The following is a 17802-nucleotide window of genomic DNA, read 5'->3' as shown; positions in this document are numbered from 1 at the left end:
ATAATGTTGCTAGAGTAAATAAACTAAATCACGTGTGACTTTCTCAAAAATTTATAACAGCAGAATTGTTTGTATTAGCAACGGAAAGGGAGATTCGAACTTGGACCTTGTAAAGAATGTTTGGTTGAAAGGTTTTGTTGTATTGTCAATAGTAGAGTACAAGCAAAATATATACTGCCAATATTACAGAATCTCTGTAGCATGATCCCCAATCCTAGGGATTGATTTGGATCTGTCTACCTATATCAAGTAACTACTCTATGTATGGTTATAATTAACATATTACAATAATAACATATCAATTACAATATATTATTCTAATAGACCTCTCCCAATATTGAGCCGCTATCGACCTTCTGGTATTAACATCTATACCTACTGATGTCTCTTATGGCCCAAAAGAAAAGGCATCAAACATGCGGTATTGGGACTTCTAGATATTGTTAAATTCTTGCACTGCTGATTGTCAGTACTTGTTACAGTACTGTTACATTGTTATTCTTTTCTTTTTTAATTTGGACTTGCCAATTTTTTTTGTTTTTAATAACCTCTATCGTGCTTCTGGAATAGTAATGGTCACAGAATTGTTGGAGTAATTAGATGTTTGAGAAGAAGAACCAGCAGCACTGGAGTTCCTATGTGTTGAAAAAGCAGGTTCTTTGGTGGGTGGAAGAGATGTAGCTTCACTCGCCAGCATAAGAATTACTGAAGACATTGTTGGTCGATCAGCCGGAGCTTCTTGTACACACAAAAGACCTACATGGATACACCTTAAAGCTTCATGGGGAGGACATGTTTCCCTTACCGCTTCATCAATCACCTCCATTCCTCTACTGTCTTTCCACAATTCCCATGCCTACGATTTAACATATATATAAACCCATCACTCTTGCATGACCATTCACTTATTTTAATTGCAAATTCTCTTGAGGCTTAAGAAAAGGACACATTCTAGAATTTTTAATACTTACCCAACCAGAAATTGTTACTGAGTGTTCAAAATGACGAAAAGAAGCATTCTTCTTTCCACTTACAATCTCCAACAACAACACTCCAAAGCTGAATACATCCAATTTCTCTGAGAAATGGCCATAGAGTGCATACTCCGGTGACATGTAGCCGCTTCATGAATTAAAGGCAGAGGAGTAAGCAGAGTAGTGATTGCATAAGGTTTATTACATGAATGAAAAGATGTGCTATGCATACTTACTATGTCCCAACAACCCTCTTAGTATCTGCTTCAGTTTGATTTGTCCCGAAAATCCTTGCCATTCCAAAGTCTGCAATTTTTGGGCTCATTGATCCATCCAACAGAACATTACTTGCTTTTAGGTCCCTGTGAATGATTTTCAATCTAGAGTACTTGTGGATATAAAGTACTCCTTGAGCAATACCTTCTATAATTTTAAAGCGTCTACCCCAATCCAATTTTTTCTTTTCAGATGGATCTGATTAGACAACCCAGGAAGAATAATGAGCTGAGTGAGCAACACATAGAAAAAGATCTTAAGAAAAGGCAATCAAATTTGAAGTCCCAGAAATCAACAATATCAAAGAATCATAGATCAATACCAAACAAAAACTTGTCTAAACTTCGATTGGGCATGAACTCATAGATCAATATCATTTCCTCTTCTTCAATACAGCAACCCAAGAGTCTAACCAGATTGGTATGTTGGAGCTTGGCTAGAAGCTTTAACTCATTCATGAACTCCTGATGTCCTTGCCCGGACTTCTTTGACAGCCTTTTTATGGCTACTTCTTGATTCTCAGGTAAAATGCCCTGCAAAGGAAAGAAAATCCCACATAAAGAGAACCACCACCTTATCAATCAAACATAGTTAGGGAAAATGGTATTAAGAGAAGTACTAAAGAAGGTGTCATGTTTATGAAGAACAATTAATGTACTATATTGCATTACATAGTGGAAGTGTCACCTTATAAACAGGGCCAAATCCTCCCTCTCCCAGTTTATTAGCTTCGGAGAAGTTGTTTGTTGCAGCTAATATACTCCTTAAACTGAATAGTGGTACTTCTGTATCATCCTTTCCACCTCCAGCACCATAATTTACTTTAGTATCACCATTCTTCCACCAATGCTCCCTGATGTTTCGGTCTTAGTGTTAGAGCATCGTTTGTTTGAAACTTTGAATTACTAGAATCCGTGTGCTTGCACATGTGACAGAGAAAGAGAGAAAGAGAGATGAGGCAGAGTGGTAGCAGTACCTTCCCTTTCCCAATGTTTTCTTCCATACGAAATTGCCAAAATTCATTATAAGCAATCCTGCCGTTGCTGAGACAATTGCAATTATAAGGGAGCGTTTATCGGTATGACCATTAACACCTGCAAACAAAACAAAAATATGCAATTAACCAATTACAATGATGGCTCTCGAGGTAATAATCACTTACAACAATACCAACAATCATTTGCACAGTACTTTTAAGATACATAAACTCAGAAGCTGCAAGTCTAATGTATAAAGTTCTTCCATCACCACCATCTGCTGCATGTTCTTGCACACCCAAGAGATCTCCAGTCCAAATTGAACATCCGGTATTGCTGTCATAAGCATAAGCAGTGCAAGAGCAGTTACTTAAGCAGATTGATCCACATTTCTCAATACTCCCAACCTCCACAGACTGGTTATTTTCAGGCATTGACATGGTTTGCACTCCTAGAAACCAGTCTTCAGTTCCATTAACACTCATAGAATTCCCACACTGCAAACTGGTTTTTCTTGAACACCCATCAGAGTAATCCTGCAAAACCCAATCCGTCGGCGAAGTTGGCTCAAAACCCATCAAACAATTACAGAAGAGCCCGGATTTATCATTGCAACTCCCAAATGCCCCGCAAAATGCATGAACTGCACATTGTTTTCTTGGTTGAGACCAAAACAAATTCCATTGCCTGGAAGTCTCCAACCATGTTAGTTTCTGAATCTTCCCCGAGGTATGCATCACGAATCTAGACATTCTCTTAGGATCATAAAGAGAGTAGGTGAAATAACTCTCGTTTTCGTTTGTAATATAGCTGTAATTGTAGGTGTAATTAACCCTCATCTCAGGAACCAAGCTGAACATATGTGAACTTTCATTCCATGATCCGCTGGTCCAATACCGTCTAGAACTATTCCACAGTATGATATATGAGTTGCTTCCATTTGGGTCTAGCTCAAGAGAGAAAAGACCTGGTGCGGGATCCCCTGAATTCTTCCATGAAGTGAGAATTTGGCTTTGTTTGGTAATTTTGTTGAACCCAATTCTACCTCCTGGTAGCCATGTATGGGTTGGATGATCAAGGCTTTGCCATAAAGGCTCTGATGTAGTACTAGTACTACACCCACCACCAGCTCTTAATAAGACAAGGTTTCCAGTATCCAAAAGAACTGCTTCTATACAACCTGTGGTGGTGGTGGTGGTCAAATTTGTTGACCAAACTGGACTTTTCGACTCGTTGAAGAGAACCAAATTACCATCTGAGATTCTCAAGACCGAAGAAAAACTATCAGAGACTGGTTGTTCCCTATTTGCTACCCACACTATGGTCTGCTCATCAGATACTACTTGTTTGGAGTACCACATGCCTATGTAGTAGTTTGAAAACTTACCTGGTTTGAAAAAACCCAGCTCAAAAACCCCACCTGCAGAGACAATGGTTTGATCACCAGAGAGAGATTGGTTTCCGCTGATGGTGTAAGCTGCAAGGGAAATATGGACTTTGAGATACAGGCATGACAAAACAACTGAAAGCACCAGCCTTGGCTTGGTTTTGGTATCCATTTGGCTGCACATAAGAAATTTGCAGATGTTGAAAATAATGCACATTTGTGCTTAAGATTTCAAGAAGGATCTAGAGAATTCAAGAGCTCACAATAAAGAAGTTGCATGGCAGCAAAGCAAATGAATATGGTGGAATATTCTAGGTAAAACCATATAGTTGTGGCTGGAGTAAAAGACCAATTCCACTTGGTGATGTCGGCAATGAAGATTGAAGATTATTCTAGACAAAGCCAAACATATATGGCTAGGAGAGATTGTCCAAGTCGGTGAGACTTGGGTAGCGGCGGCAATCAAAGCCTATAAATATAGGCATGCTTATACTCATACAAAGTGGAGTCTAACAGAGAACTGGAGCCAAGGGGCTACCTAATGCTAACTATGTTGAGAGCCAATAAGCTCATTAATCAAAGTGTAAGGGCCAAATAGCCCAAACTAATCTAAACCAAGTGTTGTGGCCAATAAGCCAATATGCTAAGTGTAGAAGGCCAATTAGCCTACACTAAGTCATGTACTATTCTCCTCCAAATCTAATAAAATCACTTTGTTTCCCCTATAATCTAGCAGCAGACAATTTTAGATACTGTCTTGCAATACTTAACCAGATCAGCGCATTCAGCTCAGTCAACTATTGAAGAAGCCAAACGTCTACAGTCCAGTTACTAGAAAAGCTTAAAATGTTATACAACCTTCGCATTAAAAAAAAGCCTGTAATAATCCTGACCAAAAAAAAACAAAAAACAAAAAAACAAAAAACAAAACACAGAAAATAGTAAGAAGAAGAAAAGAATTCAAGAGGCAAAGCGATATTTTTCCTTGGATTGCGACATCCTATGTAACACCCCGACTCCGTTATTTTCCTATTTAATCTAATTTAGGGAAAATATTTAATTATTCCTGGGTTAAGGGTGATTTTGGTCACTTTCTTATCCGGGAAGATTTTGGGACCGTGAGTGGTGTGGTTGCGTAGGTGGTACTGAGACGAAACCGTAGACAGGCGGTAGGCCTGAATCGGAGATTTAACGTTTTGGCGATCAAAACTTGTTCGGTGGCAGTAACCGTAATTATTTCGAAGTAAGTTGGGGTAAAAATCAGATTTTCAGTTTTTACCCCTCACTTTCTCTCTCTTCCTCCCGCGTACACTCTCTCTCTCTCTCCCGTTTCTCTCTCCGACTCTCTCTTTCTCTCTCTTCGATTCTCTCACCCGGGAAGGGCGACCGGTCCCATTCGACTCGTCTCAAGCCCGATCAAGACCCACCCAATTTCCCGAAACCTCGACCCGACGTCGATCGGTTCAAACCGGAAGTTTCGATTGTTGCGCCGTCGTCTCCGCCGTCAATTCCCGTGAACCAGGTGAGGTTTCTTCTCCTTTTTACGTATTCTAGCTGACTGTTGTTTAGGTTTGGATCGATTTTGAGTTTTGGAACCGAATTGGAAACCTAGGTTTTGGCCGGATTTCAATTTGAAATTCCGGCCACTTGCCGTCCGAATTGGATGTTGCCGTAGTTGAAAAAGTTGCTCCACTCTTCGAGTAGTATCTAGGATTGGAAGGGTGAGCGTTGGTTTGGAGATTTTCCGTCGCCGGAAATCTCTCTACACACCCGCGCACTGCCGGCGCGTGTGGCGGCGCGTGGGCAAGGTGGGTGAAGTTGTTTTTCGTCCTGTTGAGATCCTTAGGCTGTCACGAGTGCGTAGGATTTCGCGGATCTCAATTTGGATATCGTTTGACTATCGAACGGATTTCGCATATTGTGCGTTATCCGGGTTCGATAAGTTCTGACCGTTGGATCGTTTCCAAATTGAAGTATGTTGATGTAGGTACTCTTAGAAACCTATAGGAATTCGCGGATCGTGAATTGGAGCCCCGGATGTTCCGATTCAATAATGTGAAGTTTAGGAAACGCGATCACCGTGCGATTGGGAAGCGAATTCCAATCTGTAACCACCTTAGGATGTTCCTTTGGACGTGAGTGCACCGAACTTGGGGATTTAAGTATTTCCTTTCGTGAATTTCCGTTTTGGAAGTACGTACTGTTAATCAAGGATTTGTATCTTGGAATAGGTACTTCGGTTGATCACTCAAGAGCGGACCCTCACGGTCGGGCAGCTTGGGATTACTTGTGAGTGGACTTTGTTTTAAGCATATGCATGGTTTTTATTTATGAAATTTTTGTGCATATACTTTAAATGATGGTGACTTTGATGTAATAAGTCTTTGGTCGATGATTTGAATATATTTATATATCTTGGTTATATATATTTTGAATATGAACATATATATTTGAGTATGATGATTATGTTGATATGGATTTTGGGATGGCTATCTATATTGTCTATGTATAGAGTATGAGAGGTTGTTGTGGTGAGATTGTGGAAAGATAGGAGTTGATGGATGGTTGTGAGATGTATGAGTATGGTAGGTGAGTACCATTCCCTAGTTACTAGGCTTCCCACACACGTCGTTGGCAGTGCCGGTGGGGTGGGAAGGCCATGAGATTACGGGTCTCACACATGGCGTTGGCAGTGCCGGTGTGTGAGACACTTTCCATACGTGTCGCTGGCGTGCCGGCGTATGGGAGAGTATGTATATTGCTTGAGTATCATCACACACGTCGTTGGCGTGCCGGTGGGGTGATGATACTGTCTGCGCGCGTAGGACTTGATATGAGATTTGTGAGCTACACGTGTCGCTGGCGTGCCGGCGTGTGAGCTATGGAGTTCCGTCCCCCGGTTGGACTACTCATCCCGGACGCGGTTCGGTTCGAAAATCCTGCGTACCAGCCAACAATCCCCCGGTTGGATTGTCTCCCCGGTACATTAGTTTGGAGTGGAGTATATATATATACTATACTAGAGTCCTAGCTATATGTATATTTATATATGGGTATTTACGGGTGTTGAGAGTTGCATATATTTTGGGAAATGAGTTGTGAGCCTGAGTTGTGGAGATGTTTTGGACTTTGGGATTTTTGTGTTTGAGTTTTGGTTTCTGAATTGTGAAACTGCATGCTAGAGCATTATTTTTACATGGTGGGGTTACTATGTTGTTTTAAAGTGAAACTTTATTTCTGTCCACTCACATCTTTCTGTTTTGCGCCCCCAGAGTTGCTCCTGAAGGCATTCGAGCAAGTCACGAGCTCCGAACTTGTCGTCTGTTAATAGGGTCTGTATAAATTCTTTCTACTCCCCTGTTTGTTGTAACCAAATTCTGTAGACGCTCTGTTATTGCCCATGTTAGGCTACTACTTGAGGCCGGAGGCCATTTTGTGTTGGATTGTAGTATGTTAAAAGCATGCTGGCAGTTGGATTGTATATTGATGTAAATTATTGCAGGTTGTTTATTTTGGTTTGAGCATTTTACAGGGGAGACTCTGCCAAAATTTTGGTAGAATGTCTTGGGTTTTAGTAAGTGGGCCCGGCATCGGTATGATGTCGGCACTAAGATGGGTCCGCCTGGTTGGGAAATTCCGGGGCGGGTCCTGTCATCCTAACTTCATGACATGGACAGATTAGAAAGATTTAGTGTCTTTTTCATTTAAGAAAAAATAAATATTTGATTCCGGTCCAATTCTTCCACCATAGTCTCTGTGTGTACCGATTTTTTTAAAGCGATATTGGGGATAGGGATTCAAATACATGACATCGAATACATAAATAATTGTTTTTAATCACTTGAGTTACAAGTCTCTTACAACCTTGATGACATGTGGTATGTAGATGAATAAGTACTTAACAAATTGCAGTGGGTTTAGGTCCAAGTATGAATGAATGATATGACCTTGCTTTTGATGACATGGACAAATTAGAAAGATTTAGTGTCTTTTTCATTTAAGAAAAAATAAATATTTGATTCCGGTCCAATTCTTCCACCATAGTCTCTGTGTGTACCGATTTTTTTAAAGCGATATTGGGGATAGGGATTCAAATACATGACATCGAATACATAAATAATTGTTTTTAATCACTTGAGTTACAAGTCTCTTACAACCTTGATGACATGTGGTATGTAGATGAATAAGTACTTAACAAATTGCAGTGGGTTTAGGTCCAAGTATGAATGAATGATATGACCTTGCTTTTGATGACATGGACAAATTAGAAAGATTTAGTGTCTTTTTCATTTAAGAAAAAATAAATATTTGATTCCGGTCCAATTCTTCCACCATAGTCTCTGTGTGTACCGATTGTTTTAAAGCGATATTGGGGATAGGGATTCAAATACATGACATCGAATACATAAATAATTGTTTTTAATCACTTGAGTTACAAGTCTCTTACAACCTTGATGACATGTGGTATGTAGATGAATAAGTACTTAACAAATTGCAGTGGGTTTAGGTCCAAGTATGAATGAATGATATGACCTTGCTTTTTATTTATAACTAAAACACAAAACAACAGGGCTAAACTGGTGAAATGCCCTTTAAATTTGTAGCATACTTCAACTTTCCCTTTAATATTTTTTCTAGAAAATTAAAGATATAAACTATTTATTTAGCTGATAATTTTCCATTAAAAAATTTCATGTGCCAAGCATGTGAGATATTTAAAGAGAAATTGGTCATTTGCACTTTAAAATAATTAAAACTAAAAAAAAAAAAATAAGGCAAATAATAATAATAATACTAGGCTTAAATATAGAAATGGTCATTATGTTACCAATCTGGCCAATTTGGTTCTCGTGTTTTCTATTTGATTGATTTAGTCCTTATGTTTTACTCCGTTAGCCAATCTTGTCTATTCTATTAAATTACTGTTAAAAATTCATAAAAATTTTAAAAATTAATTAAAGAATGATAAAGGTTTAAAAAATTTAAGTTTATTTTACAAAATGAATAAATTTAAGAAATTTTAAATAAATAAAACCCAACACCCTCTACGCCCTCTTCTTCTCTCAAGCCGCAACCACCACCCAAGTTCCCACCATGAGCAATCCCTGCCACCAACCCACTCACTCACACACACACACACACACACTCTCTCTCTCTCTCTCTCTCTCTCATCCATCCCACCCAACCCCGCAACTCCTCTATGCATCTCCCTTTCTCACATCAATCCCTCCTTCCCACCGTACATCTTCTATTGCCCCCATCTCATAGCTCGGTTGTTTTTTGCAATTTTTTTACATTTTATTTTTAATCAGTCAACTATTTTCTTAAAAATGGGGTTTGATTTTTAAAATTGAGATTTTATATTTTTCTATAACTAATTTGTGATTTTTATTAATTCAAATAATATTTATGAATTTTTTAACAGTAATTTAATGTAATGGACAAAATTGGTTAACTTAGTAAAACACAATGGCTAAATTGGAAACACTGATATCAAATTGGGCAAGTGAGTAAAACACAAGGACGATTTTAACATTTAAGCCTAATAATTAAACCCCAACCTCCAGCCCCACCCCATTGACCTCCCCCTCTTCGCCCCTCTCTCCGACTGCGCTGGAACAAAAAGCTGAAGCATCTATCTTTGGTGCTGGGGAAAGTGTCGGACCCACCGACATTTTGTAATATGTTGGGTAACAGAAGAAGCATGATTCACTTTCACCTTTCTTCTGCCAATGTAAAAGCTACGGCTGGCTCTTAGATAAAACATCTTCTATTTTTTTGGACTAAATATGTATAACATTGCTAGAGTAACTACACATAAATCACGTGTCACTTTCTTAAAAATGGATAGCGACACAATAGTTTGTATTAGCAAGGTAGAATGATCATGGAAAGGATAGTTTCCAGCGAGCTATAAAATAAGGCATCTTCTACCCAACAAAACCAACTCAGATTCAGAGAGCAAGCTTTCTATCTTACCTGCAAAAACCCAGCAATTTCGTGCACTATTCACCCTTCTTCTCCATTTTCCTCTTTTGGCAGATTACTTTCACATCTAAGCTTTGTCAAGCTGCCGGAAGAACATTGTTCTTTCTTTCTCTCTTCTCAGCCAAATTAGCTTGCAAACCTCTTCTTCCTCACCTTAAACACTCCCATTTCTCCCTAGGAAGCCATATTTTCCTCTTTGGTGCTAAACTCATGCTGATTTTGCTTCCATGCCACAAGCCTTTTATGGCAAGCTAGAAAATTTATTTGTAAGCATCAAGAAATCATCTGTAAGCTGTTGTTATTTTCATTGGTGAAGGTAACCAGAACACTTCCTAAGGCTCTATTGCCCTTTCGAAGTGCTTTTGAGGCTTGATTTTCGAACTCAGACACGGGATAATTTCAGCAACTTCCCTTTACAGGCCCACCCATTTGCAGTGCGGAAGAAAAGCCCTACAATTGGCATTCAAATTGCCCAGGCCATGTCGACCGAATCCACGCAGACAAGGGTAGCGCAACCAATATCCTCCAATTGGCGGTCATCCAGCAGATGGGCTTGGAGACAAAGATCAACAAATTAGCCAAATCCCTAACCGACTTTAATGGTGCAACAACGGTTATCATGGGCACAATAGACCTCGATGTATACTCCCCACCTGTAATCAGCTCGCAAACATTCATGGTTATTAATGAGGTCTCACCCTACAACGGCATTCTGGGCAGACTATGGATCGGCAAGATCAACGTCATCACCTGCGCCACACATCAGAAAATTCGGTACCCAATTCTTAGGAGCGGTATTAGCCAAATCAACAGCTATCAAGCAATGGCGAGGAAATGCCCTACCCAAGTGTTTAAGAAAAAGCAAACAAGTGCAGTTCCTCCTGTGAACCAGGCAGATCGAAGGAGGTTGAACAACCGAATCTTGCTCCTGTGAGCGAGCAATCAAAGCATCGAGGACCAAGCCAAGGAAATCTGTCCAGAGGTCTTTCGAAGAATGATGGAAACCCTAAGAAGACGTCGAGTTAATAACCTTGGATCCTGACCAACCAGATAGAAAAGTGCGGATCGGCTCCGCCTAAGCCGACGAGAAGGTGGAGCTGACCACCTTCCTCCAGAACAACAAAGACATGTTCGCATGGTCACCGTCAGACATGTCTGACATCGACCCGAACATCATTTGTCATCGACACCAAGTCAACCCTGACAGCAAGCGGTGGTGCAGAAAAGATGCAACTTCGCTTCCAAGCGGGTCGCTATCATCAAAGCCGAGATTGACAAACTCCTAGGTGACGGCTTCATTGAAGAGGTCTCCTACTCAGAGTGGCTTGCCAACGTTGATCTGGTGGCAAAACAAGAAAATGGCAAATGAAGAGTTTGCGTCGATTATACTGACCACAACAAAGCATGCCCTAAAAACAACTTCCCATTGCCAAGAATCAACCAACTCGTAGATTCCACTTTTGGCAATCAATTGCTCAACTTCATGGACTCCTACTACAGCTATAACCAAATCCTGATGCACGAGGATGACAATGCGAAAACTTCTTTCATCATTGAGAGAATGACCTACTGCTACAAAGTCATGCCCTTTGGGCTGAAGAACGCCAGAGCAACCTACCAAAGGCTAGTGCATAAAATCTTCAAGGAGCAAATCGGCAATACTATGGAAGTCTATGTGGACGACATGCTGGTCAAGGCCCTAAAGTGTGCAGATCACATCAAAAACCTCGTCGAGGCATTTAGCCTGCTCCGCCAGTATCGCATGAAGTTGAATCCAAGTAAATGCACATTTGGTGTATCCTCCGGCCAATTCTTGGGATACCTAGTCACATAACGAGGTATCGAGGCACACCTACGTCAAATCAAAGTCATTCTCGAGATGAAGTCGCCCTTCACGGTGAAGGAGATACAAAGTCTGACGGGCAGAGTAATAGCCCTTAACCGATTCCTCTCGAGATCAACCAACAAGTGTAAAAGATTCTTCAAAGCTTTGAAGAAAGGACAGAGACAAATGGGATGAGGAGTACGAAATAGCTTTCCATAATCTAAAGACTTACCTCACCTCACCTCCCCTGCTCTCAAAACCAGTCCTTGGTAAGGACTTGTTCGTGTACCTGGCAGTGTCCAACTTAGTTGTCGGCTCAACTTTCATCCGAGAAGAGTTGGGGGGCCAACATTCGGTATTCTACACGTCAAAAGCTCTCCTCAATGCAGAGACGCGCTACTCGAATTTGGAGAAGCTCATTTTGGCCCTTCTAGTTTTCGCGAGAAAGCTACGGGTTTACTACCAAGCTCATCGAGTCATCGTCATGACCAACTTTCCTTTGAGATCAATCCTCCACGTCCCTAACGCTTCTCAGTGACTCATAAAGTGCGCCATAGAGCTAAGCCAATATGACCTTCTCTACCGGCCAAAAGCTGCAATAAAAGTTCATGCTTTAGCAAACTTTGTAGCAAAATTCACCCTATCAGCCGAAGAAGAGAAATTGGTCAACAAAAAGAAGGAAAGTTCAAAAGCAAACGGGACCTCCGCTAAACCTAGCCAACCTAGTGACATGTGGCAATTGCGCGTAGACGGAGCGTCAAACCAAAAGGGAGCTGGAGCGGGTGTCGTCATCACCACCCCAGACGAAACCTTGTTGGAGCAAGCTATCACGCTTGGCTTCCGGACCTCGAACAACGAGGCAGAATACGAGGCATTGCTCGCTGGCTGCGCTTGCTAAGGAACTCTCAATCAAGAAGCTAGTCATCTACCGATTCCCGTTGATCACGAATTAGGCCTCGGTGAATACATGGCGAAGCACCCAAGGATGAACTTGTATCTCGACAAAGTCCAAGAGCTATTAAAGGCGTTTCCTACCTTCACCATCCAACAAGTACCTCAGGCAGAGAACACGCATGCAGATGCACCGCCAGCCTAGGTCGCTTTGGATACCCAATTGACGCTTCATCCCGGTCGAACACCTTAACCTACCAAGCATTGAATAAATAGAACCGATCGACACAATGCAGATTAACGAGGACCCCAACTAGCGTGACCCCATCATCGACTACTTAATGAATGGAAACTTGCCAATTGACAAGCTCGAAGCTAGAAAAATCCAATAGAAGGCTGCGAGATACTACATGCACGACAACAAGCTCATCCGCAGATCATACTCCGACCCTCATCTTACCTGCATAAAGTATCCTCAAACACTTGAGGTTCTTTGCAAAATTCACGACGACGATGTGGCAATCACTCTGGGGGTAGGTTACTCGCCTAGAAGGCTCTAAACATAGGCTACTTCTGGCCTACCATGCGACATGACTCCACCACATACGTCAAGAAATGTGATCGCTGCCAACGATACAAGCCAATCCCTAACCTGCTTGCTGAAGTTTACCATCCGTAAAACAATCCATGGCCATTCATGCAATGGGCCATTGACCTAGTGGGTCCCTTGCCACTGGCGCCCTTCAAGAAGGACATGATGATCGCTGCCACCGACTACTTTACTAAATAGATCAAGGCCGAAGCTCTATCCTTTACTAAAGAAGCCGATGTGGAGCAATTCATCTGGAGAAACATCATCTGCCAGTTTGGCTGCTCACAGTCGCTGTTACCGACAATGACTTGCAGTTCATTGGTAAGCAGATCACCGCTTTCTTTGCGAAATACAAGATCAAGCAAGACTTGTCCACCCCAAGGTATCCACAAGGAAATGGACAGGCCAAGGCATCCAACAAATTCATATTGGACTGCTTGAAGAAAAGGTTAGAAGGCACCAAAGGGAGATGGGTGGATGAACTCCCCGGAGTACTATGGGCTTACCGCACCACCAAATGAAAATTGACTGGATAAACCCCATTCTGCCTTGCCTATGGGACAGAAGCGGTCATCCCTCCTCACATCATTGTCCCCTCCATAAGCCTTGAGATTGGCAGTGTTGATCAGAACTACGAGCAGATGAGGCTCAACCTTGACTTACTTGAGGGCGAGCGCGAGAAGACTATTATCCAGGATCGCCTCTTATCAGCAGCAATTGAAGTCTTACTACGACAAAAGAGCTAAGGTCAAACAGTTCCAACCAAGGGACCTCGTGCTAAGAAAGGCTTTCATCATTGTACCAAGGCAATGGTCAAAAAAGATGAATCCTAACTGGGAGAGCCCTTATGTGATCGATCGGTCTGGGGGCAGAGAAAGCTACACACTGGACACCATGGATAGGAAGGAAATATCACAACAATGGAATGCTCAACATCTCCAAAAGTATTATTCGTAATGCTTCCTCTTGCCTGCTAGAAGTTCCAAGTTTTTGTACCCAGTTATTTCCATTTTCGAATAAAGGACTGTAATCTTATGAATATCAATATAAGTTCAATTTCTCATTCCAGAATGTCTTATCTGCCTGCAAAACATGACAATTGCCCATAAGCGCGTCTTTCGGAGATGCAGGCAGCGATCAAAAGCGTTCTTGAAACGCACTGCAAAGAAGTGTCTTAAAGGAGACGTAGTGTGTGCCAGGAATTTCCTAAGAGAAGTATCCGGTTCCTATCCGTTTCCTAAGGGAGGTAGGATAGTCATACAGTGTAACACCCCGACTCCAATTAAATTCCCCACTTAAATTATTTAATTTATTTAAATATGAATTTATGAATTTACCCTTGGGGTAGGGGTATTTTGATCACTTTTTAATCCGGAAAGAGTTTGGGGCATTGTGTCCCGATGTGATCTCCTGGTTCTCACGAGCACATAGATACTTTCGAATTCCAATTTGGTTAACGTTTGAACCCCGAACGGATTTCGCCTACTGTGAGTTATCCGGGTTCAATAGGTTCGAACCGTTGGATCGTCTCGAATTTGATATATGTTAATCTAAGCGTTCCTAGGATCGTGTAGGAATTCACGAATCGTGAAGCAGAGCCTCGGATGTTCCGATTTAATAACTTAAAGTTTGTGTTTTATGATAACCGTCCGATCGTGCGATCGTGAGCGATTCAGACCAGCCTTGCAGGATGTGTATCCTAAATCTTGTGGAACCATAGGAACTTTCGGATCGTAAAACGGAGGTAGTGGGTCCCGTGGAACCGGTTGACCAAGTTTGGGTAGTTTGACCCCTCGGTTGACCGTGAGTCTTTCGAGGTAGTTTCGCCCTTCAAGGAGTACTAGAACAACCTTATTAACGAGTCTTGACTGTTGTTTGAGTTACGTTGACTATGTTTGGATTTTAAGATTTGTTTTATATTATTGTATGAAAATCTCATATTATTAGTTAGATAATTGAAATTATGGAATCGCTGAGTATGAGATATTTGATTGATGGGTTATGAAAGTGAGCCTTGGGATCGGTTATGATTATTAGGAAGTGAGTGGACTTTATCTTCAAGGATGGTAGAATTATGCATATGAGTCCTTTGATTTTGAGTTATTATATGTCTTGAAGTGGAAATATGAAATGATTTTCAGGGTATTGGAATTATTTTTGTATGTTTGCGTGATGTGATTATTTCGAATGAATTTGTGCTATTTTTTAGTATAGTTATTTATACTTGGATATGTGTTGATGTACATGGGGCTATTGGAAAGGGTTTATGAAATTTGTTAATGGATTGGTCTCGGTTTACAAAGGGATTTGTTCATTTGCTGATAAGCGGATCTTTGGGAAGTCGAGAAAGGATTGGGAACATGGTGTTGGGGAAGTGGATTTGTGGAAATGGTGAAATTTTTATGACAGTTTGGACAAAGGATTTGGGAACTGGGTCGATTGCCTTCGGCAAAGTGTGTGCACATGATTTGAATTACCTATACCTACATGGAGATTACTCTGTAGGTGTCCGGCCCGTGGATATTGCATGTACCTGCTTATGTGGGTGTCCGGCTAGTGTATTGCATGTACCTACATAGAGATTACTCTGTAGGTGTCCGGCTAGTGATTTGCATGTACCTGCATTGAGATCACTTTACAGGTGTCCAGCCAGGATTTTCCTAGCCACCTACCCGATTTGTCTACACAGGTGGTTGGCTAGTTTGCCCCATTCCCCGGTTGCCTTAGGAAAAGATTATATTGTTGCCTTCGGAAAATATTATATTGTTGCCTTCGGAAAATATAAAGGTTGCCTTCGGATGAAACCATGTGTTCCATATACCCTTGATGGGTGATAGAAGAATATGCGCTATACGGGTGGTTACAGGTATGGTTTTATGTAGAAGGTTTGATTCGAGAGTTATGAATCTTAAATGTGGTTTCTGTTGTATTATTAAGTTAAAGAATTTAAGAGTCGGGTTACAAATGTAAGATTGTTCCAACCTTTTATGATATTTAAGGAATTGTGATTTTTGTTGTAGGAAGAACTATGTGTGGTGTGATCCCTCACAAGGGGTACGTAGGTAGCCTAGGGTCGTACCTAGGTGCAGACGCGGACTATATTTTAATTACGTTGTTTTATTGAGTTTGGTTCTGACCTTGTCATTGGTCCTGAAACTCGATGGAAACCGAGGTACGATTAAATAATAGCTCATACTCCCGTTTGGCTAAGGGAGGGTTGTGTAAATGTGTTCTGGTTAAAACATGTATAAAACCCGTTTTGGATTGTCGTACGATTTGGGCTGAGGCCTTAAACTACTTGCGATTGTGTCAGGAGGTTAAACCTCGCATGATTGAATTTGGGAAGTTAATTTATGTTATTTGTAGTGGGCATTCATAAATAAGTTTGAGTGTATTATCTGCATTGTTTAATGCATTATTTCGATTCAAGAACATTATTGGCAGTTCTGTTTCCAATTATGTGAAGGCTGGAGGCCGATTATGTGAATTGCATGAAATTATATGGTGCATGTTGTTGGTTGGTGTTATTAAATGTGTTTTAACAGGTTGAGAAGTTTTGAGAAATGTTCAATTTACAGGGCAGACTCTACCGAAATTTTGGTAGAAAGTCTCATGCCCTTATTCCTTTTTGGGAAAGGAGGCTATAGTTTTAGTGAGTGGGCCCGGCATTGGTGGGATGCCGGATTTTTCACAGGATTCGTTCGGGTTCCGAGGAATTCAGGCGGGTCTTATCATCTGAGCTTGCCCATAAGGAGCGTCCTAAGAGAGACGCAGGCAACGACCATAAGTGTCGCTTCGGGATACTCGGTAGGCAAAAACGCCCTAAGGAAGACGTAGGGTGTGCCAGAATTTCTTAAAAGGAGGTCTCCATGCCTCCTACGGGAAGCATCCAGGTTCCTATCTGTTTCCTAAGGGAGGCAGGATAGTCACATAATTACCCATAAGGAGCGTCTTAAGGTAGAGGTAGGGCGACGACTACAAGCGTCCTTTGGGAGACGTAGACCACTAAAAGGCATCCTAAGAGAGACGCAAAGGCGCGCCAAGAATTTCCAAAAGAAGGTCTCCATGCTTTTTGAGGAGGTATCCAGGTTCCTATCCGTTTCCTAAGAGAGGCAGGATAGTCATCAGATTGCCCATAAGCAGAGTCCTTCGGCGGCGTAGGGCGACGACTAAGGCATCCTACGAGATGTGCAAAACACGTCCGCAATCCCTCAAGGGGGACCCTGGCACTTATCAACTTTCTAAGAAAAAACATCTTACGAGACATGCCGAATATGCCCGAAATCCCTCAAGGGGGACCCTGGCATCTATAAATTTCCTAAGAGAGACACCATCAAGATACGGGCTGGTTACTCAAGCAGTTCGCAAGACAATAGGCAAATTGAAGTTGAAAAAATAACTGAAATCTCGCTAAACAAGCTAACCAACCCGCCAAGTTCAACAAAAAGAAGATGGTCAAACAAGACCAATTATTTTACATAAGAAAGCATACTACAAAAGCTGAAAAGAAATAAAATAGTCTTCATTTACTCCGAGACTCCAACAGGATATCCCTGATCAGCCACGTTCTTAGCAGCTCCACCGCTTGATCTGCGATGTCTGTCACTACCTCATCTGCTGAATCCTCCTCTTCTTCATCCTCTTCAGCTACCGCCTCTTCGACCGCCTGCTCTTCAACTCCTTCCATGTTCACAGCATTAACCTGCTCACTTTGAATAGGAAGCAAGTCAGAACAAAGCATCTCGATGTCACCATCTCCAATGGCGTTGAGCAGTCCAAGTAGCCCACCTTGTACGCATTCATGGTAGCTTCGAACTTGGACTTTTCAACAGACTTGTTATAGGCGCCAAATCTTGCTAGAAGCTTGTCATAACTAAAGGAGACGTCAGTAT

The 17802-nt window shown here is 41.5% G+C and overlaps 1 protein-coding gene across 1 annotated transcript; it reads right to left on the bottom strand.

The window, feature by feature from the left end:
• Positions 1–119: 119 nt before the first annotated feature.
• On the bottom strand, positions 120–4260 carry LOC148918179 (G-type lectin S-receptor-like serine/threonine-protein kinase At4g27290). Its single transcript, XM_089049969.1, has 8 exons — positions 3878–4260; positions 2442–3790; positions 2227–2344; positions 1938–2103; positions 1573–1783; positions 1211–1448; positions 972–1122; positions 120–856 (listed from the first exon to the last, which is right to left on the bottom strand). Exons 1-8 carry the CDS (start codon positions 3937–3939, stop codon positions 551–553), a joined length of 2601 nt encoding a protein of 866 aa, XP_088906095.1. The 5' UTR covers positions 3940–4260; the 3' UTR covers positions 120–550.
• Positions 4261–17802: the final 13542 nt, after the last annotated feature.

The sequence above is a fragment of the Prunus mume genome, linkage group LG4, assembly GCF_029339155.1.
Source record: "Prunus mume cultivar Tortuosa linkage group LG4, ASM2933915v1, whole genome shotgun sequence".
NCBI classification, from domain to species: Eukaryota; Viridiplantae; Streptophyta; class Magnoliopsida; order Rosales; family Rosaceae; genus Prunus; species Prunus mume.
The sequence above is the reverse complement of the archived record's forward strand: the minus strand, read 5'-3'. Positions and strand labels throughout refer to the sequence as shown.

Excerpts from the sequence above, each read along its gene's own strand:
- LOC148918179 (XM_089049969.1), bottom strand. The coding sequence starts at position 3,939 with ATGGTTTTACCTAGAATATTCCACCATATTCATTTGCTTTGCTGCCAT. Across the intron at positions 3,791-3,877 it reads TGCCATGCAACTTCTTTATT|CCAAATGGATACCAAAACCA; the intron begins GTGAGCTCTTGA and ends TCTTATGTGCAG. Across the intron at positions 2,345-2,441 it reads TGAGTTTATGTATCTTAAAA|GTGTTAATGGTCATACCGAT; the intron begins GTACTGTGCAAA and ends TTTTGTTTGCAG.